The sequence below is a fragment of the Trypanosoma grayi genome (genome assembly GCF_000691245.1).
Source record: "Trypanosoma grayi strain ANR4 Tgr_31_V1, whole genome shotgun sequence".
Lineage (NCBI taxonomy): Eukaryota > Euglenozoa > Kinetoplastea > Trypanosomatida > Trypanosomatidae > Trypanosoma > Trypanosoma grayi.
Genome location: NW_008825650.1, coordinates 21,069 through 48,812, shown reverse-complemented (window position 1 = coordinate 48,812; position 27,744 = coordinate 21,069). Strand labels below are relative to the sequence as shown.

Sequence of the window (27,744 nt, the reverse complement as noted above, 5' to 3'; positions counted from 1 at the left end):
CACACCACAGCCCCCCTCCTCCCCCCCTCCGACAAAAAAAAAAATACAGATGGCTAACATCAGAATGACCGCGGCGGACGCCAGCACAAAGGTGCGTCACCCAAACTAAAGCCATCAGGCACTTTTTAACAAAAAAATTGTTTCTGCGTGATGCCTGTATCCACACCTTCTCTCTTGCCTTTCCCGCCATATAGCACGCACCCCACTCAGAATCGCTTGTGGGCGTCGTGCTTCTTGAAGTAGCTCGTGTACTCCTGCTGCTTGACGATCTTGCGGAACTTTGTCTCCGTTTCGCTCGCCTCCCGCTGGGGACTGTCCAAGTCGGGCCCCCGCGTCACATCGACACCTTTTTGAATGACGTGCTTCACGAAGAGGTGCTGAATCACGCGCGAGAGCATGTTGGCGAGGACACAGGCGTCACGTGAACCACAATTTGTCACCCCGAAGCAGCCGAGATCATGTTCGCAGTTGTAACGGAACGACGACGCGGCGGGGACGTAGTCAATCCCCAACACACGCCGTGTCAGCTGCACCTGTCGGCTATCATCCCGCCACTCCACACCGAAATCGTAGTGTGAGCCTCTTGCCACGACATCTGCACCGCCCAGTGCCACTCGCGCGTGCCGAATGGCATCGAGTGAGAGCAGCAGCAGCTTGCCGTAGTCCTCTACCGGCGCGTAGAGGTTCAGGGAGGCGTTCAGTAGCGGTGGACCACAGTTGTCAAGAGACCCCGTCTTTATTGGATAGAAAAAACGTTGGTGCTGCAAGGCGAGACCACTTGGCTGGTAGAACATCTCATTTGGGTCGCGCCACAACTTGGGTGGGCCATAGCCAGCACCGTGGCTCTGCGCCGGCTCAAAGACAGTGCTGCGGATCGACGCCTCAAAGCTTGTGCCCTGCAGCTGTCGTTCAACGGCGGCCATGAGCAACGCGACGGAGAAGTGCGATATACCGTGTCGATACGACCGCCGCGCCGAGCACTGCCGAACTGTTGCACGAGAGGAAGAGCGAAAGTACTGCACGAAATTCTCGCGCTGCTGCTGCCCAGTGAGGACCGCGGTGGAGCCGCCGGCGAAGAAGCGATTGATGGGCTCGTACACGCACCGCTGCATCGAGGCGCACATGTTCCACGCAAAGTGCGGCCGCAGCCAGCGGGCCCCCGCGTCCTTCAGCACCTGCCGGTCGTCGACGGCGCGGGTGAAGGCGAGGATGCTCCGCGCCGTCACACTAGGGTCGAGTTTGCCCTCGAGCTCTGGCAAGTAGCGCGCCAGCGGGGCGTGCAGGTCGATGATGCCCTTTCCGTGCAGCTCGCAGAGGTAGCCGGCAGTCACCGGAAGCGAGAGCACGCCGTACGTGAGCGGGTCCTTCAGCTTCATGTGGTTGCCCTTGTCGTCCATGTCGCGCGGCCGCGTGCCGTCGCGGTAGCCGCTCGCGAAGCAGAAGGGACTTCCGCCGTAGAAGAGACCGCCCTGATAGCCCGGTGAAGCGCGCAGCTTCTGGCTGTGGCCACTCATCATAAGGTGCGCGAGCTCCAGCACGCTGCGCACGACGGGTGGGATGTCGTCCTGCATGCCTTGGCGTATCTCTTCCTGCGTCACTGCGGCCCGCTGCGCGTTGAAAATCTCCTCGCGGTCCTTTACGGGCGGAAAATCAATGCCAATGCACCGCTCCTTCGGATTTGACTCATGCTGTCGCTCTCCTTCATGGCTTGTCTGCATCTTGCTTTCTCTTTGCCTACAACCCCATCCACTACTAAGCAATGGCACCGCCAGCGAGACGAGGGGAAGATAATTTCCAGACACGAGCTGCGGCAACTTTCCATTGCCTTCTCGTCGTCACGGCAGCACGCGTAGACACACAAACACGCGTGCGCATAGACGTGGATACACTCAAAACTCCATTTCAGTTTAGTCGGATGCGCCACACGAGATGGGGGCGGGAAGGGAGGCGCTACGCCACGCGCTGCCGCGACACGAGCATCTCCAGAAGGTCGTCGGCTGTGTCCTGTCCAACGTCGCCACCGCGCACCTCTGCTACGAACTGAGCCGTGCTCCTCCAGTGCTCCTTCAACTTGAGCAGCGATGTCATGGGCTCGCAGTTGGGCCTCGTTAGCTTCTGCTTCTTAACAAATGTGATGCGGCCCTGACTGCGCCGATCCGCAACCCACTTCTTCGCCGGTATGGCGGTGTGAAACGCAACGGCCTCTGCCGCGATGGCTGGTGCGTAGCCGAACTGCAGCCGGTCTGTTGGGCTGCCCTTCCCGTACTCGTCAGCAGCAGAAGCGTCGTCGACGCGCGTGGTGGGAGCGGAGAACGCGGTGGCCAACGCCGCCCGCAGCGCCTCACTCTTCTTGGACTGCTGCTGCTGCTGCGGACTCGACTGCTGTTGTTGGTGATGGTGCTTCTTATACGGAGAATGCCCGCCAGAGCTCGCAGCGGCTGTGGTGGTGGCCCTCGTCGTCTTCTTTGACTGCTTCTGCACCGCTGTCGCCGACTCCTCGCGGCGCTTCGTTGTTTTCACCATTCTTTTTCTTTTGTTTGCCCTTCACAACGACGCAGCGAAAACGCCAGAAGCACACACAAAAAAAAGGGGGAGGAGGAGAAGGAGGGAAGGGGGCGTGAGACATAGTGAACACTACATGCCACTTCTCCACTGCACCCTGCAACCTGGGTCAGGGTGGAGGGAAGAGACACAGGTAGATGAATAAAGAGGAAGGGACTTCAGAAATATGAAATATACGCCGCCTCTGATGCCGTTTCTTTGGTTTTGTCTTGCCTTCACTTCTCAGTGCTGCTAGGACTCACTGCGCTGGCGCTTTCGCCCTGCTGCCCCCTCCAGCTGCTGCGGCTCCTCATCAGCACTGTCATCGTCGTCATCGTCACCATCGTCGTCGGCTTCTCTGTTGTCTTCTGTACGGTCGGCATCGCAACTCGCCCGCGCCTCCCGCCGCAGCGTCTTCATGGCCTTCTGCACAAGTCTCATGATTTTTTCCGCCTTCTTCTCCACCTCCCGCACATCTGTGTACTTGGGCAGCTGNGAGCCATGCCTTGCCGTGCGCAAGGAACGCGACGCGGCGCTGCAGCTCCGCTGTGTGCGGAGGCGGTGTCGCAGCGAGCGCCGCATCGAGCTCCGCGAAGCCGCGTGTGAGGCGCGCGGCGGCGTCTGTGACGGCGGCAGCCACCGCGTCGCTCGCCGACAGCTTCTGCGCGACTTCGATCATCCTTTGCACCGCCTCCGCGCTGAGGCGGTCGGCGTTCTCGACAACGAGTGTCTTCATCACGCTGGCGAGCTCCTCGCTGGCGGTGATGGTGAGGATGCCGTCGGCGTCAACGCTGAACGTCACTGTGATGGTCGGCTCGCCGCGCTTCGCCCGCGTGATGCCGTCAAGGACAAAGGCGCCGAGCTTGTGGTTGTGGCGTGTGAGCGGCCGCTCGCCCTCGAAGACCTGCACCTCCACCTCCTCCTGGTCGTCCTCGACGGTGCTGTACTCCTTCGTCGCGCGGTACGGGATGGTCGTGTTGCGGCGGATGATGACGTCGAACTTGCCGTCGTCCACCTCTACGCCGATGGAGAGCGGCACGACGTCCATCAGCACGACGTCCGCCGTCTTCGCCGACTGCTGCTCGGGCGACGCGCCGAGAATGCTCGCCTGCACGGCCGCACCGATCGCCACCGCCTCGTCGGGGTGGACGGAGCTGCAGAGCCGCTTACCCCTGAACATCTCCTGCAGCATGGCGTGGAGGGCGGGGAAGCGGGAGCTGCCACCAACAAGGATGACGTCGCCGATGTCGTCCACCGTCATCGCCGCGTCCTTGATCGCCTTCTGCACGACGCTCATGCAGCGGGCAAACACCTTGGCGCAGAGCTCCTCCAGCTTAGCCCGCGTCAGGCCGAGCGTGTACTCCTCCCCGTCTGGCAAAATACCGTCAAGTACGAGTTCCTCAGTCGCGGTGTGCGACAAAACACGCTTTGCCTGTTCGCAGCGCGCCAACAGCTTGGCAAGCGTCCGCGGCTGCGCCGTCGCGTCCACACCGTGGCGGCTCTTGAGGTCTGCAAGCACATGCCGCAGCAGCTCCGCATCAACGTCCTGTCCGCCGAGGTGCGTGTCGCCTGCTGTTGACCGCACAGCAAAGGAGCCGTTGTCGATGGTGATGATCGACACATCGAAGGTACCACCGCCGAAGTCGAATACCAACACGTTGACCGGCTTTTCGGTGCCCTGCGCACCTGCGCCTGAGCCGATGCCGAGACCGTAGCACAGCGCCGCCGCCGTCGGCTCATTGATGATGCGCAGCACCTCTAGCCCCGCAATGCGTGCAGCCGCCTTTGTGCGCTCCCGCTGGGCGTCGTTGAAGTACGCGGGCACCGTGATGACGGCCCGCCCCACCGCCCGGCCGAGGTAGCGCTCCGCACACCCCTTGAGGTACGCGAGCACCCGCGCGGAGATCTGTTCCGGCTCCAGCCGCAGTGTCTCGCCCTTGTGCTCGACGCAGATCAGCACGCTGTCGTTCTCCCCCGCCTCGATAGCGAAGGGCCACCGCTTCGCATCGTCGCGGACGGCCTTGTCGCCGAAGCGGCAGCCGATCATGCGTTTCGCGTCGTACACAACACCCTTCACACCACGCGAGGCCAAATGTTTCGCCGCGTCGCCAACGAGCACGTCGCCGTTGTGGAACGCGACGCAGGACGGCGTCGTGCGGTTGCCCTGGTCGTTCGGCACCACCTCCACCGCGTCGTTGCGGAACACCGCCACACACGAGTACGTCGTGCCGAGGTCGATGCCAATGGCGCCGTCAAACTCCTCCATATGCTTCGCTACACCATCACGATGGGAAGCACATCGCGGGGAGCACAATGACAATAAAAGCAACAATAACAACAGCAAGAGAAGGCGAAAAGGTCCAATGAAATGAATGCACTCTACGGTGTGCCTCAACAACAAGCAGACAGCGCAGCTGCGGAGGAAGACCGAGTCTTCGCCAAACACAAGGGCGCTATAAGCAGGGGGACAAGAGGAACTGTGCGCTCCCTTCCTCTTCCTCAGCTCCGGCGAAAGGGGGGGGGACATACACACAACCGAATAATACAAAAATCAGGCCGCTGTCGTTGTTGTTTTTGTTGTTTGTTTTCCTCATTTGGTTTCATGTTTATACATGCCTGTACATAGCATCAAGCGAGGAAGCAGCTGGCCAAATACAAGCGGCGGTGCACCTCCTCCAAGTGCTCTACCCGGGCGCGCGCGCACACCTCTGCCGCCACCAACTCGTCTCGTTTGCTCCCAAGGAGCGCGACACGCCGCAACAGCAGCTCCGTGAGATGCCTGTCGAAGTGCCGCGCCTCGCTCGCAAAACTCAGGTGACCGCGCAGGAACTGTGGAAGAAGTGTCTGCTGCGCGTACAGCAGGCACCCGCGCTCCAGCGGCAGGGCGTAACTTCGCCGCGCAGCGTCCTCAATAGCGCGCCGTTCCGCCGTCTCCGCGCACATCAGAAGCGCAAGCTGCGCAACGGGTGGGCTGGCCGGGCAACAGCTATCGACACGCTCGCACACCGCTTCCCGCTCCTGCTGCTCCTCCTGCACCATGGCGTCGCGTTGCACAGCGTGCAGCGACAGCACGAATGCGCAACGCTCCTGTCGCTCCTCCACGAGGACGCGAGTACGTGCAACTTCCTCGCGGCTGAGGAGCCGCTCCGTGCAGCTCATACGCGGCAGAAACCGGCCCGCAGTGATCCGTTTTTTAGCCGTTGTTCCGACGACAGGGGATGTGTATTTGGTGAGAGAGGCAAGGACCTCGGCGCGGTCGTGCCAGTGCGACGTCACCACTTCGGCCTCCGCCTCAAGGCGCTGGCGCTGCACCGCCTCCAGCACGCCGAGCTCGTGCGTGGCGATGAAGAAGAATGTGTCGGTGTGGCACAGGGAGTCACGCTCTTGCGCCTCCTGCTGGGCGATGCGTTCCCGGCCTTTCCGCGCCACCGCAAAGAGGAGGTGCATGCGCTGGTAGAGCCCCCTGTTCGTCTCCAGGAAGCGGGCCACAATCTCCTTGTACTCCCGCTCCATTGGCGCATGCGCCTTCTCGTCGAACCACGCGGAGAAGAGGCCAACCGCCGTGTCCATGCGGTTCTCCGCGGAGCCATGGTGGGACGTGCCCCGCCGCACTGTCTCCGCGCCCTCGCGGAACTGCGCCGATAGAATCTCCATCATGTCCGCGGCAGTCGCGACGAGCACCGCCTCGGGCGCCGGGCCCGTCGCCTTGCCGCGCGCACGGCGAACGCGGGCAAGAGCTACGCGGAAGAAGCGCTGCAGGACGCACGCTGCCGTGTCGAGAGAGAGGAATCGCCAGCCTAGGCCCTGGTTGAGCGCGATCTTCCAGCGCAGCTTGCCGCCGCACGACTCCTTCAAACGTATGCGCACCTGCAGGAGGTTGTGCCAGCGCCACTCCCCTGCCGTGGCGCGGGTGAATTCGTCCCGCTCCTCATCGGCCAGCAACTGCCGTCGTCTCGTTTCTTCCTGCAACAGATGCCACCTTTCCCCAGCGGATGCATAGCACTGCGTCAGCATGGCAGCCGCCTCTCCTGTAATGATGGCCCGGCTGTCCTGTTCTTCGCTTTGCACGAGGCCACGGCAAATTTCTTCGTCCTGCTCAAAGAGGAGGAAGGAAGTGTAGAGCGAGCGCCACGCCCATGCGCCCCGTTTTAACGCTGCGTGGTACATCCGAAGTGTGTCAGCCTCCTTCGCCTCGCGCTGCAGCAGCGCCTCCCTCGCCTGCGCCGCCTCCGCCTCTTGCAACTTCGCCTGCAGCAGGAACGACGTCGAGCCCTCGACCCAACGCAGAGCGCGCCACAGCGGATACGGCTGCAGCGGCTGCTGCCGAACGTACACACGGTACGGCACGCGAAGCAGCGCAACAATTGGCGGAACCGGTGCCGTACCATCGTCCTTTGCAAGTTGGAGGGAGCACAGCCGATGTGCCTCCGTCGCCTGAAGATTTGCGGCGCGGTTCATCAAGGTGTAGACAAAGTAGTCCAACTCGTACTTGTACGCGAGTTCCGCAGCCCGTTCAACGGCAGCAAGCGACTTCTGCACCTCCTCTGGCGACGGGACGTCGGCAACAGCCGCCGGCTGTCGTCTCATTCGATCAAGCACAAGGTGAAAGTCGTGTGACGTCATCTGGTTGCGCTTTTCCGCGACGCATCGCCTAAGCGCTTCCCGCCTCCGCTCCTGCCACGGCGTTCTTCGCAGCATGCGCCACCATCGCTGTATCCGCAACGATGCGCTCAGCACCGCCTGGAAGCTGCCATACCTACAGGGCTCCTCCACCATGGCGCGCTCACGCGGCTCCTCAACGTACATGAGCTGCGCCACACTGTGCTGAAACTCGAGCGGAAGGAATGCGACGCGCTCCTTCCACACAATGTTGATGCGCGCGTGCCATTCCTCCTCGCAGACAGCATAGTCCATGAGGAGATCCGTCCTGCCGTGGTAGCCGCCGGTGCCGGTACCGCGGCGGGTAACGAGTTGTGTGGTGGGGGTGAATGGCCTGGTAGGACGAAACGACGCCTCGGCGATGCGGCACTCCCAGTCGCGCACACCCTTGAGGTCGTGGAAGATGGACACCGCCGCGTCAGCTTCACGCGCAGCCTGCCGAGCCCTTTCCTCCAGCAGCACCGTCTCGAGCAGCGAGGCGATGTGGCGGCGCGCGTCCGCCTCCTCCACGTTCGTATGGGCGCGGGCGACCGTCTCGAGGTGAAGCACGTGGCCGCGCGCCTGAAAGTCGCGCACGCCCCGCGTGTAGCGCTCCCGCTGCAGCGCCAGCGCCCTGGCCTCGACGACGGCGGTCTCGCGCTCCACCCGCGCCTTCTCTTCCTGGTAGTGCCACAGCAGCCGGTACCGCTTCTCATGCTCACGTCCACAAATCACGGAGCGGACCCTGCGCTCAAGGCGCTCCAGCTGCTCCCGCGCCGCCACCGCCTCGAGCGCCGCTGCCTTCGCCTCCATGCGAAGCAACTCGTTGCGCCGTCGATTTCTGTCGACGGCGGGCAGCACAACTTTCGGCTCTGTCCCCATGAGGTCCGCCGGCGGCTCCGGCAGCGGCACCCGCGAGCACCACAGCGGCCCCTTGTTGGACGTCTGGAGAGGCGGCAGGACGAATCCTNAGCGGCACCCGCGAGCACCACAGCGGCCCCTTGTTGGACGTCTGGAGAGGCGGCAGGACGAATCCTTTCATTGCTCTTTCGCTACGCCGAGTGTTTAGAAGAGACCAAAGAAGCATGTGTTGGAAAGGTGCAGCTGGCCTCCCTCACTCCGCAATAAGGGAGAGCGAGTAAAGGGTGTAACAGCGAAACACCACAGAAAAATCATGAAAGAGAGATAGCGCACGTCAGGCAGGTACAGACATCGCAGTTTGTGGTTACAAGAGACTCTCTAACGACGTCTGCCAGAGCCGGTCCTCACGCCTCGGGAGCAGTCGTGTGACGTTGGGCACACTCCTCACAGGCTGTAGCGTCAACGCGGCGCGGTGCAGATGTGTGTAGCACATCATAGTATCCTCGCCACCGTCCACATCATTGTGGCCAACGGCGTCACTTATCGGCCCTGTCACCAGTGAGGTCTGCCACGCACCTGCAGCAGAGTCCATGGCCCCGACACTGTTAGCCTTGCCATTTCTTCTGCTACTGCTGCTAATACCACTACTCGTAAGGCCAGGGCCTTTGTGCTCAATGAACACCACATCGTCATCTTCGTCGGCATCGTCGTTCTTATCACTGCTACCCACCTCCTCATTCCTTCCCTTATCATCATCGTCTTTCTCACCATCCTCCCTAGCGACACTACCGTTCCCCGGTGACACAACAACCGCCTTTGCCTTGGCCGACGCCTCCTCTGCGTCGACGTCAATGCAGAGCGGCTGAAGACGCGGACGCTTGCTACCGCTCGGTGAGTCAAACGTGCCCTCACTGCAACTAGACCCCGCATCGTCCCGCTCATTATCGGCAGTGGGCGGTGGACGCTTCAGCGACGCCTTTGCCACAGAGTAGCGCAACTGCAAATCAGTCAACTTCTTACGCTTCTTTTCAGCCAGCCACCGCTGCTCGCGAACGTCACGCTCTAACCCCTCTAGTGTCACGGAGGACTGCGTGATGTACAATTCAAGTTCAGTGGCGGTCATATTGCCGACGCACAGCTCGGCCTCGGCCAGTTCCGAGATACTTCCTGCTGGCGCTGTGGAGGGAAGAATTCGTGACATACGATCCACCTCCGCCTGCGCTGCCGAAAGTCGTTCGTGCAGCTGGGCACATGTGCGCGTGAGCTGCGTCACACGCTCTCGCTGCTCGTGAAGTGCGCGGAGGTGGGCGATGCTGGTCTTCTGCGCGTGGTGCAGCTCCCTGAAGCGCGACGCGGCGTCACTGCAGACCGCTTTGGGTGCCCGCTGCACATCCCCGCTGCTGGGGAACAGCGGGACGAGCCGCTGCACAGGCATCTGGCACGCCGGGCACGCGACAAGGCGACCATCGCTGCTGCAGGCCGTCGGTGTTGGAACTTCTGCCACACCACTACAGTCGCTGCCACCGACGAGCTGATCTAATTTCCTGCGCTTGCGTATGTAGTCGACGCAGCCCATGTGGAGAAGATGCTGACACGGCACGAGCAGCACCGCCCGCAGCGCCCCATCGTCGCCAACAGGAACAGTGCACTCGCAGCACTCCACGGGTGCCTCGAACATTATACACGTTCTGCGCAACGTCGACATCATTAATATCATCATCACCAGCGCCAGCACAAGCAGCGAATAGGTAGAGTAGGAAGGGTAAATAAACGAAGAAGAAGAAGGAGGTGCATAAAGCGGAAACAGAGCCTCACGACAGGCACACAGTAAAATGCCATCCCGGGACATACTCTCATCTATTTCAACGTTTCTTTTCCTCGGTGTTGTCGAGTGACAGTCATCTGCTGAGGACAGGGAACCCACAGCAGCCGTGGGAAAGACAAGGAAGATGAAGAGATGCAAAGCGTGTCATATCTCCCGTCTCTACATGTTCTGCAGTGGCAAGCCGCCTCACCCCCGACGCCTCGGCTTCGTCGGGGGCGGCGGAACTCTTGCGGTGTTCACCACCGAGAAGTACTTCAGCTGCGGCGCGTGCATCGCCATCCGCTCCAGCAGCTCAGACGCCAGATGCGCCGATTGATCGGCATTCGCCAGCGTGAGGGCCTGCAGCGATGGGAAAACTGAGCGCAGATCCACCTCGTCGGTGGCCACAATTGTTGTCTTCCGCGTACTTCGGCGCGATTTGTTGTCTTTTGGCGACTTTGTCCGTGGTCGCTTGAACTCCTCCAGGACGTCGGTGTTGGAGAGGTTCAGCGTAAGCTCCTGGAGGTCGGGGTACGGCTGCAGGGGCATCAGCACGCGGACCAGCATGTCGCGCTCCAACGCACACCACAACTTGAGCCGCCACGGCCGTCGGGGGGCGCGCAGCATATTAAACATTTCCTCGTGGAGCGTGGTCGCTGCTGGTGCAGTTCCCGCCCCCACCACCTGATCGCGCCGCGACCCGACAACGAGCTGCTCCAACGCGCTAAGGCGCTGCCACCACCCCGGCGACCAATGCGAGAAAAGCTCCATGCCAACTTTGAGCGTCCGCAGCTTCGGCGCGACGAGGTGGAGGTCGCTGAGGAAGTACTGCGACAGGCCCGGGCAGGCATGGCAGTCCCACCGCACACCGCGCAGGTCGAGGTACGTCAGCGACGGCAGCAACTTCACGAGTGACGGAAAGACATGCGGACTGCACACCGGCAGGGTAGCAGCAACCGACAGCGATGAGGCGTGATTCGCGTCCACGAGGCGCAGCTCCTGCACGAACTGCCCCCTCTTGTATGTCGCAAAGAAGGCACACAGGGAGTCCACAACGGTGTGGCTTGAGAGGCTCGTCAGCGGAATCATGTCCGGCACAACAACAGCAACCACCGGTGTGAGCGCAATAACAATGTTGCGCAGCCGGCGGCACACAGATCCGAAGTGCACCGCGTCCTTCGACCGCTCGCCAAGGAAGGCGCAGATGGTGCGAAGCGTGGCGTCGTCCAGCACGGCAAACTCGTCACGCAGGACGGGAACCATCTGAAGCTCCCGCAGGGCCTCGCGTTCACTGCCGTGCGGGTCAGGGATCAGGTGGGCCTGAATCATGGCGGAGAAGTTGGCGTGACGCACAATTGGCTTCTCCCGGAGAGGTAGCGGGACACTGACGTGAAGTCCGCCAGCAATCAGCGCGGACTCTGAGAGTGCCGCGTCTACTTCCGTTACAGCCGCAACAGCACGGATACGCTGCCGCCCTGAGGCGCCGCCTTCTACCGCTGCCACCATGTTCACACACCGCCGCGATGCAAATGACCAGGCGCTCTGTCTCTGTCGCTATCTCTTTCGCAGCAGAGAAGAAAATGCAACAGCAACAACAATATTGGTAGCCAACTGCGCAGCAATAGCAGCAGCAGCAGCAGTAAACAGCAACAGGGTCAAGTATAACGTTTCCTCCTCTTCAAGACGCACACACACACACACACAGGAAAAAAAAACAAAGGAGAGAAAAGATTCTCCAGAAAGATATGAAAAAACTCAAAAATTCACACGAAGCTCTAACAACTACATGAAGGTAAGTGACAACACCCCCCGCAAAAAAAAAAAAGATTTCTGACATTATGAATTATCCACAAAACGTTTTAAAGTTTTTTCTTTGTTCTTGGACTCATCGTTTGCTGCTATGATTGTGTCGCTGCTTTGTACGTACGCAGTCTCACACAACGACAGCCTGCGAGCGTTCGTCCACCAGCTCAGCTGTAGTGGCCTTGATGCGATCGGCCACGGCTGGCGAGATGTAGATATCCTTCACGATTTGCCACCTGCCGGCGCTGCACGTCACTGGGAACGAGAAGATAAGGCCCGCCGGCACGCCGTACGGGTTGTTGTCACTGCACACCGCCATGGACACATGCGTGCCCTCCGGTGTGCCGAGCATCCAGTCGTGCACGTGGTCCGTGATGGCCTTGGCCGCGGAGAGGGCCGACGAGAGGCCGCGCAGTTTGATGATCTCCGCACCGCGCTGCTGCACGGTGGCAATGAATTCGTCGTCACGGAACGCACCCGGCTCCAGAGCCGCGCGCGCGGGCTTGCCCTTGACTCGTGCGCTGTTGATATCCGGTACCTGCGTGCCGCTATGGTTGCCCCAGATTATGCAATTCTTGACACCCTCCACACTGGCGTCGGCGCGCGCCGCCAAGAGTGCTGTTGCGCGGTTGTGGTCGAGTCGCGTAAGCGCCGTCACGTTGGTTGGCTTGAGTTTCCCTTGTGAGGCCTGAAGCAGAATGAGGGCGTTCGTATTTGCCGGGTTGCCGACAACACACACGTGGCAGTCAGGGGCGGCGACCTCGCCCAGGACGCGGCCCTGCTCTGCGAAGATCTTAGCATTTATCTGCAGGAGATCCTTACGCTCCATTCCCGCCTTGCGCGGGAACGAGCCGCAGAGGATAGCGACATCCACGTTCTTAAAGGCAACCTTCTGATCGGATGTGATGACGACCTTGTCGAGCAGCGTGTATCCGCAGTCCACGAGCTCCGCCTGAACGCCTTCGAGCGCCTTCATTGCAGGCTCGATGTCGAGGAGGTTCAGCTGCACATGCTGAGAGGGGCCGAGCATGCGGCCACTGGCGATATAAGGGAGCAGTGCGTAGCCGATCTGACCTGCCGCACCCGTCACGGCCACCGTCTTACATGAATTTGCAGCTGGCATGATGTTTTCGGTTTTTTTTTCTTCTTGCTTGACTAAGACGACAACCACCACCACCACAACAACAACACCAACAAAAAAGCAAACGAGCACAAAAACAAGACAACAGAGAAGACTGAGGGGCGGCAGACAACGGGGCACGGTGGTGGTGTGAAAGTGGTGCAGAAAAAAGAGGCCTCGCCACGTCCCCCACCGGAGCTTGAGCATGCACACAACAACAACAACAACAACAACGCAACGTCTTGCTGACTCCTTCACCCACTCACGGGGAGACACGTGGAACCAAAGCACAACGCCGCCCGCACGTCGTCTTCGTTCGACGGGCAACTCACCAACAAGGTGCGCTCGATGTGGTCGACGCGGCCGCACGCGTCGAACGCCACCTCGTCGTGGAACGACACTGTCACCTCCTCGCTGTCCAACGCAAACCCCGTTCGCACCCCAATGGTGCGCATGCCGTCAGTGGCGAGGGCCCACGTCTGCGGTTCGCCGACAAGCCGCCACCGCCCCGTTGCTGCTGTGTTCTGCGCAGCGAGCTCCGCAGCCACATTTGCCGCGTCCGCGAGTCGCCGAACGGTGCGATGGCCGCAGCGAAGCGTCAACGTGCAATACGGCACCAACTGTTTCTCTATCGAAGCGGCGACGCAGTTCTTCACCAGTGATACCGCCACCCGCCGCATTTCTCCCGTGTCAGGCGCCGTCTGCACGGCTCGCATCACCGACTGCGCCTTTGCTGCGAGCGGCTTCGCGTCAGGCCGCAATGCGAGGCTGTCGCACGTGTGCTGCAGCACGCGCAACCGCGCCTCACGCGGGAGCCCGTGCAGCGACTCCACCCACCGCAGCACCATCTCGTCAAACGTGGTCCGCTGCTCCATCCCTCTGCAATGCACGCTGTGAAGAGTACAAGAGGAAAGCCAAAGAACAAAAAAAAAAAGAAGAAAAGGGGTTCAGAGAGAACAGCGTGGACATACGCAAGCGCCGCGGCAGACGGTGTCACGGAGACCCGTGTGGGCAGCAACGAAAAGCCCGCCGTGAAACGACTGGAGGATATCCAAGCAAAACAGAAATCAAAAAAGGTTCACTGGCAGTACGAAGAGAAAAAGACGCGATGCTTACTTCTTCGCGGTCGCAGCCTTCGCCTTGCGGGCAGCGCGAGCCTTCTCGATGCGCTTCTTGGCCGCCGGCTTGCTGTCGATCTTCTTGGCGTTCTTCTGCAGCTTCTTCAGCGCCACCTTGTGCCACGAGACGGGGTTCTTCTTGTCGTTCTCGTCGAACACCTTGCGCGTCCAGAAGGCGCGCGAGCGCTTCGCCACGCGGAGCTGGTAGCGCTCAAAGTCGGTGGAGGTGGCGAGGGCCTTCTTCGCGGCGATGCGGGTGGCAGCCTTCGTGGCGGCGTACTTCTCGAGCGTCTTCTTCTCCGCGAGCTTCTCCTTGAGCGCCTTGCTGCTGCAGTTGCGGCTGATGGGCACGTTTAGCTTGAGTGGCTCGACGTTCTTCAGGTTCTGCACGTGGCGCCACATCTTCTCATCGGACGGGTTCTCCACGAGGATGCGGTTGCTGTCGATGATGTCAACAATGACGCCGACGCGGTCCTGACGGGGGCCGCGGATGATGCGCACCAGACGGCCGGCGCGGATGTAGTTCGCGTTCACCATATCGTCCTTCTCTCTTTTGCTGCCTGGCGCCGAATAATAAAGCGAAAGCAAACAAAAAAAAAAAGAAACACACCAAGGGGAGAGGAAAGAGTGGAAAAACAACAGGGAGGCGCATAACACCGCTGCCATCAAGCCGCACCGAGCCCAACCACGCTGCGGCCACCCGGGCACCGCGCACCTACGTTTGTGTATCACTCTTTCGTGTGCGCCAGGCGGGAACTACACACCGCCAGCATACATCCACGGTTCAACAGAACACAAAGAGAAAGTCTCTGCAACGTAACCTACATGTTATTATTCATTCAGGCAGGGTTCTGCCTTCGCATCGCGATGTCATGCGATGTCTTCTCTATAGCGCGCCTCATATCTCCCCCCTCACGAAAACGGAAAACAAGAACAAAAAAAAACGAATGAGAGAATCCAGCAGGCAGAAGGTAGCCTGCTCGTCCCACCCTCCTTACTTGTGTATGCGACAGTCTTTTCTTCATTCGCCTTCTTGTTGTTGTTGTTTGTTTTGTTTTTGCTGATTTTCTTTTTTTATATATCTTTTCTTCATCTGTATCTTTGCTTTCTTTTGTGCGTATATGTTTGCCTTTGCTTCCCTCCCTTTTCGTCTAGTGTACATTCCTCATGGCCGCTCTAGATGGCGAGCGCGCAGACGCAGGCGGCGCCCATCAGCAGCCAATAGTCCGTCCCCTTCTCAGTCGGTGCCTCGAGCGATAGCACATAGTTGCTGCTGGCGCCCAGGGACGAGATGACACCGGCGCGCACCACCGTGCGGTATAGCGGCACGCGGTGCCAACGCTCTTCCGTCTTGTGGAACGGCTCCGGCAGGAAGTGCACCACCGGCAGCAGCGCGTGCGGCTCGCCGGGGAGCGAGTCCGCCATGGCACCCTGCGCCGCGTCCCAGCGCCATGAGTCCGTGTAGATGCCGTGCACGTAGCAGCCGCGCTCCGGCCCACTGCCAATGTGGTCCACGTCCACGTCCACCATGCGGAAGCTAAAGCCCAGTTTGTCGACTGAAACGCCTTCCGCGCGGGAGTAGGCTTGGTACGCACCCGTCATAAATGCGCTCGGGTTATAGAGGCCGCCGATCCAGAAGCTCTTCGGTTCGCCCTTCTGCACCCAGGTGCGGATAAACCGCACCCGCTCCAGGAAGTCACGGTACCAGGAGCCCAACGGCTTCAGGGAGGTGTAGGCCACCGCGCTCCATAAACGGGGGACTTGATCAGTCAAGAAAGAGTCGTACATCGAGTCCAGATCGGCCGAAAGCACAGTGAGACCCTGCAGTGCCTTCTGCAGGTCGTGAATCGCCTTCCGCATCGTCGTAATGAGTTTGTTGTATTTCACCATCTCATGCGCCAGAACGGTTGACATGGAATTAGGAAGGCCATTCTCCAGAGTTGTGAAACTCTTGGGTCCGGCTTCATCACGCGAGAGGACTTCTGGGAGTGTGGCGGCAAATTCCTCGCATTTGCGCTTCACTTCATCTTCTGGAGTATTGGCACCGCCGTCAGCACCACTGCTGCTGCTGCCGCCGCCGCCGCCGCCCCCGGTCAGACGCGGCTGAATGGACACAACGGTACTCATGAGGTACTGTGAAACCTGCAGCTGGTAACGCAGATTCGCGTTGGTGTGCATGCCAAATACCTCAGGCTCATCCACAAGAGACATTTGCTGAATATGCTCCATGAAGCTCTGCAAGCTACCGGCTGGCGGGGCGTAGTAGTTGCCGCTAGGGCTAAACATAAAGTCGTTTTCCATGATAGACGGGCAGATGTAACTGCGCAGGATCGTTTGCAGCGTGCCTCTGTCAAGTGGATCTGTTACACGACCACCATAGTTGATCTGACCAATGATGTATTCAAGCGACTCCCACGGAATGACCTCTTGTTCCTCAAAGAAAAGACGCAGCCATTGCTTGGATACGTGGAAATCCGTGTCATTCCATTCATAGCGCACATTCCACCCCAGTGGACCGAATTTCTTTCGCTCCAGCACCACGGAATGGAAGAAGCACAGACCATATAAAAGCTTCTTGAAGGCCATACTCTTAGAGTGAACCCCCATGCGCTCATCATCACCAAACACCTCAAACTCCTCCTCCGTGATCCCACTAAAACAGCGGACCATATTCGCCTTTAATCCCGTCGGTGGTTCATTGGTAAGTTTGATGCTGTTTTGCAGCACAAAGACAGGGAAAAAGTTGGTTGGCATTGACGTCAACCAAAGGCGGAAATCTGGATGGACACTTGCGCTTGGCTGCTGCAGGCCGGCAACCTGCAGCTCCAACTCCGGCATGAAGGTTTTTGACAAGTGACAGTTCTGTAATAGTGCCCAGCTTCCACTTTTGCGACATGTGGCAATGAGTCGTTTGGCGTTTTCCCCCTGTCCCTGACCGAGCGACACGTACTGCAGGACGCGTTCCTGGCTCTGCGCGAAGGCCTGCAGCGTTCCCATCGGATCCGCCCCCTGAGAGAGAATAAACACAATCGGTGTCGTCGGGGAGCTGTCGGCCAGCGCGACCTCCAAGCTGAAGGGCGGCGGCTCCACAAACCGCTCCCCCATCGCTCGTCCCACGTAATCTGTCAACGCAAAGAACAATTTTTCCTCTCGGAAACAGCGAATAAGCAAAATACGCTGAAAGGCGTTCAACTTACTATTCCAGTCGCCGGGTAACAGGGCGTCCTGCGGCGCCTCCGAGTGAATGAACTCCTTCCACGCCCCGCTATCATTCTGAAGGCTAGTTTCAAGAGCTCGGTAGCAGTGCACGTTTCGGAAAAGTGCTACAGTAAGCTCCCATTGCTGCCGGGACAAAAACGACAACTTGTCTGGCAGCGGTGGGAGATCACTCGGCACCAGGGCAGAGGCACGGATGAAGTACTGCCATTCATCCTCCAGCAGTTCACGGTTGTGACGTGCAATGGCAGTGCAAATAAGAAGAGAAAGAATCGTCTTGTCCTTGTTAAACAAGCCACGGCAAACCTGTTCATATGTGGTTAGAGTCAATCGCGAGATGATATTGTCGAGATGATTCCGCAGCATCGTCGGGTTTAACTCAGAGTATTGAGCCGGCTTCTCGGTGACCTGTACCTCATGCTGCACCAGCTTCACAAAGAACTGCAGTGAGTACTGATACATGGGATCGATGCGGGAGAGGTCAGCCAAAACAAAGAAGAGCACTGAGGCGCGGACCGCCACGTCACGGTAGCAATCACGCGTTGCCGTGATGATCTTCATTTTTTCATTGGCTTCCTTCTGGTTCTCACCAAGGACATGCGCGTTCGACTGGGCCGACTTGAGCTCAGCGATGAGGTCACTGTCGTCTAAAATGTTACCTTTAGTATTCTTGAGCTTTCCGAGAATTGTCTCCTCAATAACCTTAAGTTTCTTCTGCCCCTGGGAAATGCTTTGGATAATGCGGTTCTTTTCCTCCTCAAGCTCCCGTTTTTCAATGGAGACAACGTCACCAAGCAGCTGGTCCTCGAGACCATCGAGCGTCACAGTGAAGTTTAGCACTGTCACCTTTGTGCTGATGTCCGGCAGGTAGTGCGGGTTTGGCAGCTTCGAGCAGATGAAGAAACGGAAGTTCGGGTTGTAGTCAATCGCGCCAGATTGCGGTGTCAGTATGATTTGCGGCGTGCCGCCCTCCGCAGCAAAGATGCGGCGCGACAGCAGCGGCTCCAGTGCGGGGTCGAGTGTCTCCCCAACATCGTCTAAAATCACCACACCCCCGAGGCGAATCTGCGTCTCTAGTGTGCGCATCCACGTCGGTTCCGTCAGCTTGATAACTTTCACCGCAGCGGCAATCTTCGTCAGGCTCTTCGCTGCCCCTGTCGCCCCCACCCCGGCGTACTGCTGCACAAGCCACTTCACACCTTGCTCCTGTGGGTCAATGAAGAGTGGCCAGCGGCGCGGCGCGGTGGAGAGGGACGCGATGATGGCGTTCTCCGTTGAGCTCTCGTCCGCCGGAAGGCCGTTGATCTGCCACGTGAGAATGTCCATCGGGTCACCGAGTGTGTCACGCAGAGTGAAGTCTCCCGCGTCTAGATTGTGCTCGGTCAGTTTGTCAAGCCACAGACGCACAAGACGCTTGCGGAAGAGCGGTGTGAAGGCACCGAAGTACGCGACGCACGCACTTGCCATAAAAGACTGTAGCGGCAGCTGCTCAAGCCGCGCACGCAACTGCTGGATATTCTCCTCCCAACGCACGCCCTCACTCTTGAGGGAGCTCGAGAGGCTCTCTGCGTTCTCAAGACGGCGGATGCATACCTTCAGCCCTTCCTCCAGATCCCTCTTCCGCTTAGAGCTCGTCTCATAGTTCTTCTGCAACTCAGCGAGCTCCGCTTCCACGTCACGCAGTGTCTCTTGCGCAGCTTTTAACTTTGCATTGGTTTCCGCAAGGTGACGCTCCGCCTCCGCCGCAGCAGCCCGCATCGGCGCAACTTCCTTCACGACTTTCGAGTACTCATTCACGGCATGCACCCACGCACATAGGCTACCACACGTCTGGGAACCCTTTTGCGAACAAATTTCCACGGTAAACTCTTCATCATTCACATACCGTTGAACCTTCTGCAGGATAGACGGCTTCACGTTGTCGGTAGGATACCCTCGGATCATATCGAGAAGCGGGCGGTACGACAGAAACTCTCGTGCACCCTTCCAGTCCGTGTTACCTGACCACGCGCCACCAAAGTCTTTCGGGTCGAACATTACCATGCATGCTTGTGTCGTCTTGAGAACAGCAGAGGGCGGATTTGCAAAGGATCGCAATTCGTTCAGGTCACTTGCCTGAATTGTGTCAAGGGCAGCCTTCGCCTTGTCGATGATGGGCTTTGCCTCTGCAAGACGGGCATTGGCTTCATTGGCAATATGGGTTGCGTGTTTCTGCTGATCCGCAGCGCTCTCCTGCTGGGCTCGCACCTGCACCTGCACCTCACTCGCCTTTGCTTGCCGCACTGACAAGTCCGCGACGACCTCCTCCGTCTCCTTTGAAGCCTTCTCAAGCAGTGGACGCTTTGTCTCGATCTCTACCTTCATCTTGGCGATAGTTTCATCTGTCTCTTTCATTTTTTGTTTGCCGTTAACGACGCGAGAGAGCTGCTCCTCCAGTAGTGCACGCTGCTCGTTGTAGAGTGCCTTGTATAGCTCAATAAACTCCAGGTACGATGTCGGTGTGATGTAGTAGCGCCGCCGCCGCTCCTCCCAGAACACCTGCGCCACAGTAATCACTGTTGTGTGAATGTCCACACAGAGCGGCGGCAATACAGGCAAGAGTTGGTTTGAAACCCCCTTTTCTGTGTCTTCAAAAAGGCGTTGCGCCACGCCGAGGAGGGCCTCATGTGGCCACTCATCGAACCAGTCAATAGAGCAGCAGTTAGTCAGCGACGGGAACTGGCGGCAGCGGGTACGGAACGTATCGCCAACAGGGCTCATACAGAGAACAACGTGCAAGTTGTCACGAACGCGTGAGATGAAGTAGTTGTATACATCATCTCGGTCCGTAATGCCACGCGCATGCGCGCCCTCCAGACACGCATTGACGCGCTTTTCACGCTCATCAGGGGTGAAGAGTGATGGAACCTCGCCAGAGTTGAGCATGCTGTTCACGTCCTCCAGCATCCCCTCGTGCACAATTTGGTTGTCCGAGAGAAGGAATACGGAGGGCTTGCAGTGTACGCCAGTGGTGGTGTAGAGTTCAAGGAGAAACTCGTGGAACTCGTTCATGGAGTAACCTTTTCCAACAGATATCTCAAAAGTCTGCCGCTCCGCAATAGAGGCGGCGAGTCGCGTCAGCGATCGTTTACCTGAGCCGCCTACACCAACAAGCAACGCGTTGCCGCGTGGTTGCCGCAAAATGCGGATGATGCGCACCAAATGCTCACAGTGGTCCTTGAAGAAGACAAGATTGAGGAACGAACTGCCGCCGTTTCCGCCACTGTTGTTATCATCATCCTTTCCTGCGTTGCCGGTAAGGTACGCGTTATAGTCATCCTGGTATTCCCCAAAGAGTGCCGGGAGCTTCCTGAAATCCGCCATCTCCTCGTACACCCGCTCCACTGCGCCGATGCGCAGGAAGTCACCCCACACGAGCGGATCACCCTCAAAGTACTCCCCGTGCGAGTGCTGCCCAGGAACGAGACGCGTCAGGGAGTCCATCATAAGTTCCTCTGTGAAGTACAGGCGGTCCTCCGGCGACGCGAGGCGGTCGTAGAAACACCGCATCACCTCGTGTATCCAAAGGCGTGTGATGGAGCGTCGCTGCCTGCACACACGCGGTGTCACCTGCGTGATGCCCTGGAATATCTTCGCCAGGTCGCGCAGGTTAAAAGTATAGTGCGGCGTCGCTGGCTTCGGCCGCATAGCATCGCGCAGCTTCGTGAAAATGTCGATACTGGCAGCAACAAGAGACTTGGTCATGTCCCGAACCTCTTCACTGAAGTTCTTCGCCTGGAAGCAACCCTGCAGGATGGAGTGAAAGATGCGTTTCATCGATTCATCATTGAGGGTCGGAATGTGGAAGAGATGAAAGAGACGGGTGAGTCGCGCCGTCACGGGGTTACGTCCGCCCTCTGGCGGCCCACACGCTGCCACAACTGTCACATCCTGCACATGCTTCCAGAAACCGGCGATCTTGCGGTCGTAAAACCCACCGTTGCCCATCACTTGACGCAGCAGCTCGATAGGCGGTGAAGCACCGAATGTCTCGAGCGCCGGCATATTGAGGTCATCAATGAAGAGCACCACATTCCGTCCAGGCGGCGCCCCGAGGATGTTCTTGCGCTTATGCTTCAGTTTAGACTCAATCAACTCCTGCGTCCGTTCCGACGATGTCTGAGCAGAGAACTGAAAAACGATGACGGACAGTTTCATCTCCTCCTTGTTGCGCGTAAGGTAGTCCGTAAGGATTACACTCTTTCCCACACCTGTCTGTCCATTAAATAGCAACGGCTTACCGTACTGAATCAGTGTCTTCGCCAATGTGCTGTAACGCACAGTATCTATGGTCGGGACAAGGATATCGAAGTACGGCATGTGTACATCGTAACGGAACTCCGCCATGCGAGTCTCCCATGGAACAAAGAGACGTGAGGAGAAGTCAATCATGTAGTCATACACTGAGCCGCTATTGGGGAAACGCACCACTGTCTCAAGCAGGTTGCGGGCTAGTGTATCAAAGCTTTCCATCGACGCGGGGTCAACGTTGCCGCCAATGGACCACACAAAGGAAAAGGCAAAGAGCAGCCCGCAGAGTTCATTCCGCTCCTTGAAAATCTTAGAATCGTGAGGTAGCACCGTCTCGCCCGGTGGGTCAGGCATAAGCGTCACCTCGTTGCATTGCACCAGAGCTGTGAAGAGGTCGCACAGGGACTGCACCACATTCACCACACCGCCACCGATGAGCACTTTCTGCATCGCCAGCCAGTCGAGTCCCTTCTGCACATATGTGTCAAAGAGGGAAATAATATAGTTGCCACACTGCGGCTGACCACCCGCATCGGCGAGCTTCGACGCTGCCCACTGACGCACCACCGCACTCCAGTGAAGATCTGCGGCGTCAAGGTAAACCATACCGCAGCGAGAGACAGTGGCAGGCGACGCGACGGCCAGATCCGCCACCTCAAAGAGCATGTGAATCGTCTCGGGAAGCTTGATGCGCTCACCGCTGTCGAGACAAAGCAGCTTGGAATCATCCAGGACAGAATTCAGCGATTCAATCCACAGCGTGTCAACAGGGCCATCAAATACAATCCAGCGGTGATCCTTGCTTCCCTCTGAGTCACGAACACAGTTCTTTGCAATGACCGACAACACACCATCCCGCCATTCGTTCGTGTTAACGTCCAGTTGACCATACAGCTCATGCAGCATCACAGACTTGGGGTTCATGACGAACTGATGCACCGGCCGCGCCATTGGGTTGCTTGACTCTGCCTCTGCCATCGTAGAGAGGGCATCTGAGATGCAGTTGCGAATCTCCGTCTTCCCTGTGCCGGTGACACCAACCATCATAACACCATGGCGGACAATGAGCGTTTCATAGAACTGGATTCCTTTCTTCACCCACGTGTCGTGTGCAACCAACTTTTTCGTATCAATACTTTTTTGCATGGCGGGAAGCAGCTCCTCGTACTCCCGCTCCGGAAAGTTAGCGCCAGGAAACAAGTCCTGCATGATACCGCGAAAGAGTGGAAGGTCCTCTGCGACAAACTTCGGCACATTGGAGTCATTACACGCGACAATGAGAGTGAGATCTTCCTCCACGTCTGGCTGCGAACGCTTCAAATCACCTGCCATGACAAGAATCGACTTGAGCGCACGCATGCCGAAGTCGTAGTGGTCCTGCGGTGAAAGCTGTTCCGAACTGAGCTTGTACAGTTGCGTGATTTTCAATGAGAGGTCCTTTGCATTCGTGAAGCCTTCGGAGTAGAGAATAACCTCTGCGATCATGCGGAAATCAGGTGTCATGACGGCAACCGGGCGGAAGAGAATCTTAAGGTTGTCTGGTAGCTCCGTGCGGCCCGCATAACCGGGGTTCATCGTCACAAACGCACCGTACGTGCGGCGCACCCGCACGTTAGGCGTTCCCTGGAACGTGAATGTCTCAAGGCCGTTCTGGAGTGCGAGCTTGATCTCGAGCAGCTGTGAGGCAATCACAGACAGCACCTCAATGTTGATGCGATTAAACTCATCGAGGCAGGTCCACGCCCCTGTTTGAATCAAACCCGAAAAGAACTTCTCCATCATCTTGTACGTCACACCATCGGAGCAGTTGTACACAATGCACTGTCTAGCCAAGTTCTTCGCCAGGTCTTTCACGGTCTCCGTCTTGCCAGTACCAGCGGGACCCGCCGGTGCGGCGCCAAGCTGCAGCTTCAACGCGCCCGTAACCGTCATGTAAATGCGATCCGTGAGTGGTGTGATGACGAGGCGACCTTGCGCACCCAGATACTCATAGCCGTACACAAAACGTGAGTTGTTCTGTCGAATAAAGATGTTGCCGTGTCCGTCTTCATCTTGCTCCCAGTACACGCGCAACTGTTTGGTCCAACCGAACTCTTTCGGCTCCAAGACACCATTTTCGCACATCTCGTCTACCAAATCACGTCCGTGAACGTCAATAGTAATGAGTGTGGAAAGAAGGATGCGTTGCACCTTCGTCAGCTTACGGGCCGTGAGACCAGCAAGCTCCTCCAGTTTCGTGTAATTTTCCTGCTTGAAAGCCGCCATAAGCTGCTCTGAGTCTGGTTGACCGAGCGCCTCTTCCACGCCGCGTGTCCACAACAGCTGCTCCATGATGAGCACAAGCTGCACCGGGTGCTGGAACATCCACGCCGCACGGTCGTTTCTCGCCTCATAATCATTGAGACATGTGCTGGCATGCTTGCGCAGCGTGGAGAACATTTCGCGCTCCAGCATGTCAATCCACGTCTCAACTGGACCACGCGCCTTGATACTCTTATTGACAAGCTCCACCAGCTCACCTTCCATCGAAACGAGGTGTGTGATGTCATTGGATTCAGCAAATGCCAAAGTCTTAATGCCGTCAAACATCTTCAACATGTGTGGCATAATAAGCTCGGGTGTTTTCACCTTCGCGAGTATATCAAGAAGGTCATCGTTGCTGAGGAAGTAGAAGCGCGCGAAAGCACGACGCTTCTCCTCAAGCCTGCGCTCCAGACTCGCAAGAACTTTTTCCACTTCCTTGATATTGCTTTCAAGGTCAACCTTGAGAGTCTTGCCTGTCATCTGTTCATTGCTTTCTACAGGTGCGTTGATGAGCAGACCGCGGTACGCCGTTGGCATGTCGTGAGCCTTCCGCATTAAATCTCGGAAGAAACGGTCAACCTTCTCAAAGCGCTTCGCATCATCCTTCCATTGGCTGCGTATCTCTGCAGAGGAAAAGATGTTTTCAAGATATATCCAGTTGCGCTGCAGCTCCACCCAACGGTCGAGCGTCTCCTGCATGTACCTGAGGCGATATTCCCAGCGGTCCACCTGCGCGCGCAGCACGCCCTGGCAGCAGCGGCTTGAGCCAATTGTCGACATGGCAATAGCAGAGTCCTCAAGTAGCGCCGTGACATCTTCCACGGATGAGCCGACGAGGGTGTAGAGGTCTTTGATGTCCTTGTGATTGTGGAATTGGAATTCCATTGGCGGCTTCGGGCCCCCACCATTCCAGAGGGCGTTCACCTTGTCTATCTGCTGCTGCAATTTATCCTCCTCCGTTGCCGCTGCACTAACAGCAAGAATATCATCCCTGTATCGCACCACGTTATTCTTCAGCAACATGCCGAGGGTAAATTGGTTGTTCCAGTCGGCGAGGGTCTTGGCATTTCCACTTTCGTCCTCCAGTGGCCCAATAACGTTCGAAACTTTGGACATGTGCTCAAGTTTCATCTTGGGATTCGTGAGGGCCTGCAGAATAGGTATTAAAACACGCCATTCCTCCACCTTAGATTTCAGCTTGGATACCGCGGCATTGCCTGCCAGCTTAGATGAGACCTGCTTGACAGTTGTGACATACTTCTGCACCTTCTCTTGCACCGCTGGCACATCGAGCTGCTCGAATGGAATGGGACCCTGCTCCTCTGTGAAGGTGTCCCACTCCCGCATACCCACCCAGAGGCGCGCCTTTACGTTCACATCGTTCAGCATTTCCGTCATTGTCTCCACCGCCGTCTCTTCGCCTCCAATGACAATTTGGTACTGCCGCAACTCCTTCTCCCGTGCGGCGATGCCTTCCGCCTCAGTCTGCAACGCCGTGATGAAAGTAATCACCTCGTCAATGTCAGCCTTGTCGTCTGCAACGATAGGCTGACCAGCACGGTCATAGACAGCTTCAATGCGGTGACGAAGCTCCTCCATCTGCTCATCAATGTTGCGAATGAAGTGACGCTGTTGTGAATCTCTGCTATCTTCGATGATTTGCATCAGCGTGCGCAACTTCTCGAACTGCGGTCGTGTTCCACTTCGGTATGTTTCCTCCACATCTTCCTCAATTTCCACTTTTTCTTCCTGCAACAAATTGAACAGCTCACGGATAAAATCGTACGACGCCGAAATGGCGTCGAATCGGCCCTCTAGTGACTTGTAATAGGCCAGGTACTCTACATAGTGTTCCACCGTTTTTGGGTGGGTGGAGAGATACACATTGCAACTCTGCAGATCTGCCAGCAATGCCTCGTTCTGCTGATGTGCAATAACAGGAAGTAGTCGGTGAAATGTCTTGAGGCATGCAACAGGACTCGGACTGAAGAACTCCCGCAGTGACTCGGTGTGGACCGTAAAAAGCGCCACATCCTTTGAGTTGGGTATCTTGGTCGTGATGGCCTCGCCCTGAGCTTTGTATAAGGCAAGCCGCTCGCGGAAGAATTCCAGTCCAACGCCGCTTTTCCGCACACCTTCATCATCTAGGCGGCTATTCTCCACGTACATGTCCCTGAAGCACTCGAAGCCGTTTGCATACTCTTCAACAACAGCGTATGCCTTTGCGATACCCTCACGTATCGATACAATATGCTGCTTGTATGCCTCTTCTGAGACGATCATCTCCCCCACAGCTGGACCTGAAGAAAATTCAGGCTGCGCTTCATCTACCGCGTTATCAGTGAACACCTTGAAGGCATCCATCCCCACCAGCCGTGGAACCGCGCTCAGTGTCTTTATGTAATCCTTCACAACATCCTCCACACATTCAATGATCTGCGGGAGAGATGGTGTGACGTTGATGATCTCCTCGTTCTCGCTATACAGAATGTCAACACTGAGTATAGGACCTGTGAAAGGGCCTGTCGCCTTTTGCGCTTCAGCCTTGGCATTTGCATCCTGCCGCCTAGACTTCGCCGACGTCTTTGGGTTTTTGCACGCAGGTGGCTCTGCCGGTTTTTGCGGTTTGGGGAAGCGAAAGTCGTGATGGACGTCCTCGACAGCCTTCGCCGCCAGCCTTGTCAGGCAGTGAATAATGATGTAATCGCATAAGCGGATGAAGGCCGTTAAACGCTGGCAGACAGCCTTTTTCTGTGACATCTCAATGTAGGTGGGCTTTTGCTGCGTCCCTAATTCACGGACATCAATGAGTTTCTTCGTTTTCTTGTCGTCCTCAGCGTGCAGGGCACTGACGGTTTCACGTTCCAACTGTGCCGCCAACATCGCCGCCTTGCATGCCCGCTCGACGGTGTCACGAATGCTCTTAATCATCTTGTCCAGGCGATTCCGCTGAAAATTCACATGCGACGCCAACGTAGCACAAAAAGACTCCAGTGTGCGGGTCTCTGTTGCTGGGAGGTGCATTCTGTCGTTGTTGAGGCAGTCTATGCACATACGTCGCACTGTCTGCAGCGCACCAGATAGATGTGGATGTACGTGGAAGAGGTTCTTTGTAAGGAACGTTTTGCAGTTGGACATCGCGTGGTTGCGAACGAGACCTCGCCACAGCAGAAAACTCTTCCACTTCTTGTAGTCCCGAAAGACATCCAGCTCTCTCAGTTGATGGAATATGCGACAGTCCCGCTCCCACGTGTGTAGCTCAATGAATTCAGCCGCATGGCCGGAGAACTTCGTCACACCCGCGGCAGAAACAGTGTAGTAATTCGACGGATCAATTTCCTTGTGCGACACCGCCTGCAAGTCGTATGGATTGTACGGATCACGGATCCCCTTTGGCCGCATAACAAGGTAAGTAAACTCATTCGGTGCGTTCGAGCGTAATTTCGTGAATCGTGGTATTGGGCTCACCTGCATGAGCGTTGTTTGGGCCCCTGCTCGCTCCTCATCCTGTGTCTCGTCCTGCTGCTGCGCGGCGGCGGCAAGCGGCTTCAGCCGGCCAGGGACAGACCGCCCACGTTTCAGCGACAGCGTCACAGCCTTGTTCTCAGCGTAGCTGGTGGCGAACACCCTCTTAAGATCCGCATCACAGTGGGTGGGCTGCCTGTACAGCTGGAGGGTACGGTGCGACGGCGGCGGCGGCGGTGGTGACGGTGACGGCAGCAGCGCGGCATCGTCCTCCAGCGGCTCCACGCGGGTCCGCGACATCACGGAGGACTCATCGTGCATCCGCTTGCGCGTCGACGCGACGCCGCACAGCTGCTCTTGCGCCAGACGATTCGGCACCCCGAGCCGCGGGCCGCTGGAGATGCCGTCGCTGTACAAGCGGTCCATAAGGGGATTCTCACCTTCCTGCGCGTCATACGCGTCCCTCGCAACATGATTGGGGTTGCGGTGCACCACCTCCTTCTTGCGCAGCTGCGGCTTTGGCTGGTAGCGCGCCGCCTTGCCGCTTCCCGGCCCGATGTTCATTTACTCCGTTTCTCTCAGGA

The 27,744-nt window shown here is 57.8% G+C and overlaps 10 protein-coding genes across 10 annotated transcripts; all 10 read right to left on the bottom strand.

The window, feature by feature from the left end:
• Positions 1 to 206: 206 nt before the first annotated feature.
• On the bottom strand, positions 207 to 1,718 carry DQ04_00311240 (hypothetical protein; the record flags this gene model as incomplete). Its single annotated transcript, XM_009308729.1, has 1 exon — positions 207 to 1,718. One exon carries the CDS (start codon positions 1,716 to 1,718, stop codon positions 207 to 209), a length of 1,512 nt encoding a protein of 503 aa, XP_009307004.1.
• Positions 1,719 to 1,950: 232 nt separating this feature from the next.
• DQ04_00311230 (hypothetical protein) lies at positions 1,951 to 2,523 on the bottom strand (the record flags this gene model as incomplete). The annotated part of the gene is made up of 1 exon (XM_009308728.1): positions 1,951 to 2,523. The coding sequence occupies one exon, from the start codon at positions 2,521 to 2,523 to the stop codon at positions 1,951 to 1,953; it is 573 nt and encodes a 190-aa protein (XP_009307003.1).
• Positions 2,524 to 2,878: 355 nt separating this feature from the next.
• DQ04_00311220 (heat shock protein 70) lies at positions 2,879 to 4,807 on the bottom strand (the record flags this gene model as incomplete). The annotated part of the gene is made up of 1 exon (XM_009308727.1): positions 2,879 to 4,807. One exon carries the CDS (start codon positions 4,805 to 4,807, stop codon positions 2,879 to 2,881), a length of 1,929 nt encoding a protein of 642 aa, XP_009307002.1.
• Positions 4,808 to 5,169: 362 nt separating this feature from the next.
• Positions 5,170 to 8,061, bottom strand: DQ04_00311210 (hypothetical protein; the record flags this gene model as incomplete). The annotated part of the gene is made up of 1 exon (XM_009308726.1): positions 5,170 to 8,061. One exon carries the CDS (start codon positions 8,059 to 8,061, stop codon positions 5,170 to 5,172), a length of 2,892 nt encoding a protein of 963 aa, XP_009307001.1.
• A 343-nt stretch (positions 8,062 to 8,404) lies between these two features.
• Positions 8,405 to 9,718, bottom strand: DQ04_00311200 (hypothetical protein; the record flags this gene model as incomplete). The annotated part of the gene is made up of 1 exon (XM_009308725.1): positions 8,405 to 9,718. One exon carries the CDS (start codon positions 9,716 to 9,718, stop codon positions 8,405 to 8,407), a length of 1,314 nt encoding a protein of 437 aa, XP_009307000.1.
• Positions 9,719 to 10,051: 333 nt separating this feature from the next.
• Positions 10,052 to 11,350, bottom strand: DQ04_00311190 (hypothetical protein; the record flags this gene model as incomplete). The annotated part of the gene is made up of 1 exon (XM_009308724.1): positions 10,052 to 11,350. One exon carries the CDS (start codon positions 11,348 to 11,350, stop codon positions 10,052 to 10,054), a length of 1,299 nt encoding a protein of 432 aa, XP_009306999.1.
• Positions 11,351 to 11,777: 427 nt separating this feature from the next.
• DQ04_00311180 (cytosolic malate dehydrogenase) lies at positions 11,778 to 12,770 on the bottom strand (the record flags this gene model as incomplete). The annotated part of the gene is made up of 1 exon (XM_009308723.1): positions 11,778 to 12,770. The coding sequence occupies one exon, from the start codon at positions 12,768 to 12,770 to the stop codon at positions 11,778 to 11,780; it is 993 nt and encodes a 330-aa protein (XP_009306998.1).
• Positions 12,771 to 13,021: 251 nt separating this feature from the next.
• DQ04_00311170 (hypothetical protein) lies at positions 13,022 to 13,642 on the bottom strand (the record flags this gene model as incomplete). The annotated part of the gene is made up of 1 exon (XM_009308722.1): positions 13,022 to 13,642. One exon carries the CDS (start codon positions 13,640 to 13,642, stop codon positions 13,022 to 13,024), a length of 621 nt encoding a protein of 206 aa, XP_009306997.1.
• A 237-nt stretch (positions 13,643 to 13,879) lies between these two features.
• On the bottom strand, positions 13,880 to 14,422 carry DQ04_00311160 (putative 60S ribosomal protein L14; the record flags this gene model as incomplete). Its single annotated transcript, XM_009308721.1, has 1 exon — positions 13,880 to 14,422. The coding sequence occupies one exon, from the start codon at positions 14,420 to 14,422 to the stop codon at positions 13,880 to 13,882; it is 543 nt and encodes a 180-aa protein (XP_009306996.1).
• Positions 14,423 to 15,061: 639 nt separating this feature from the next.
• DQ04_00311150 (putative dynein heavy chain) lies at positions 15,062 to 27,724 on the bottom strand (the record flags this gene model as incomplete). Its single annotated transcript, XM_009308720.1, has 1 exon — positions 15,062 to 27,724. The coding sequence occupies one exon, from the start codon at positions 27,722 to 27,724 to the stop codon at positions 15,062 to 15,064; it is 12,663 nt and encodes a 4,220-aa protein (XP_009306995.1).
• Positions 27,725 to 27,744: the final 20 nt, after the last annotated feature.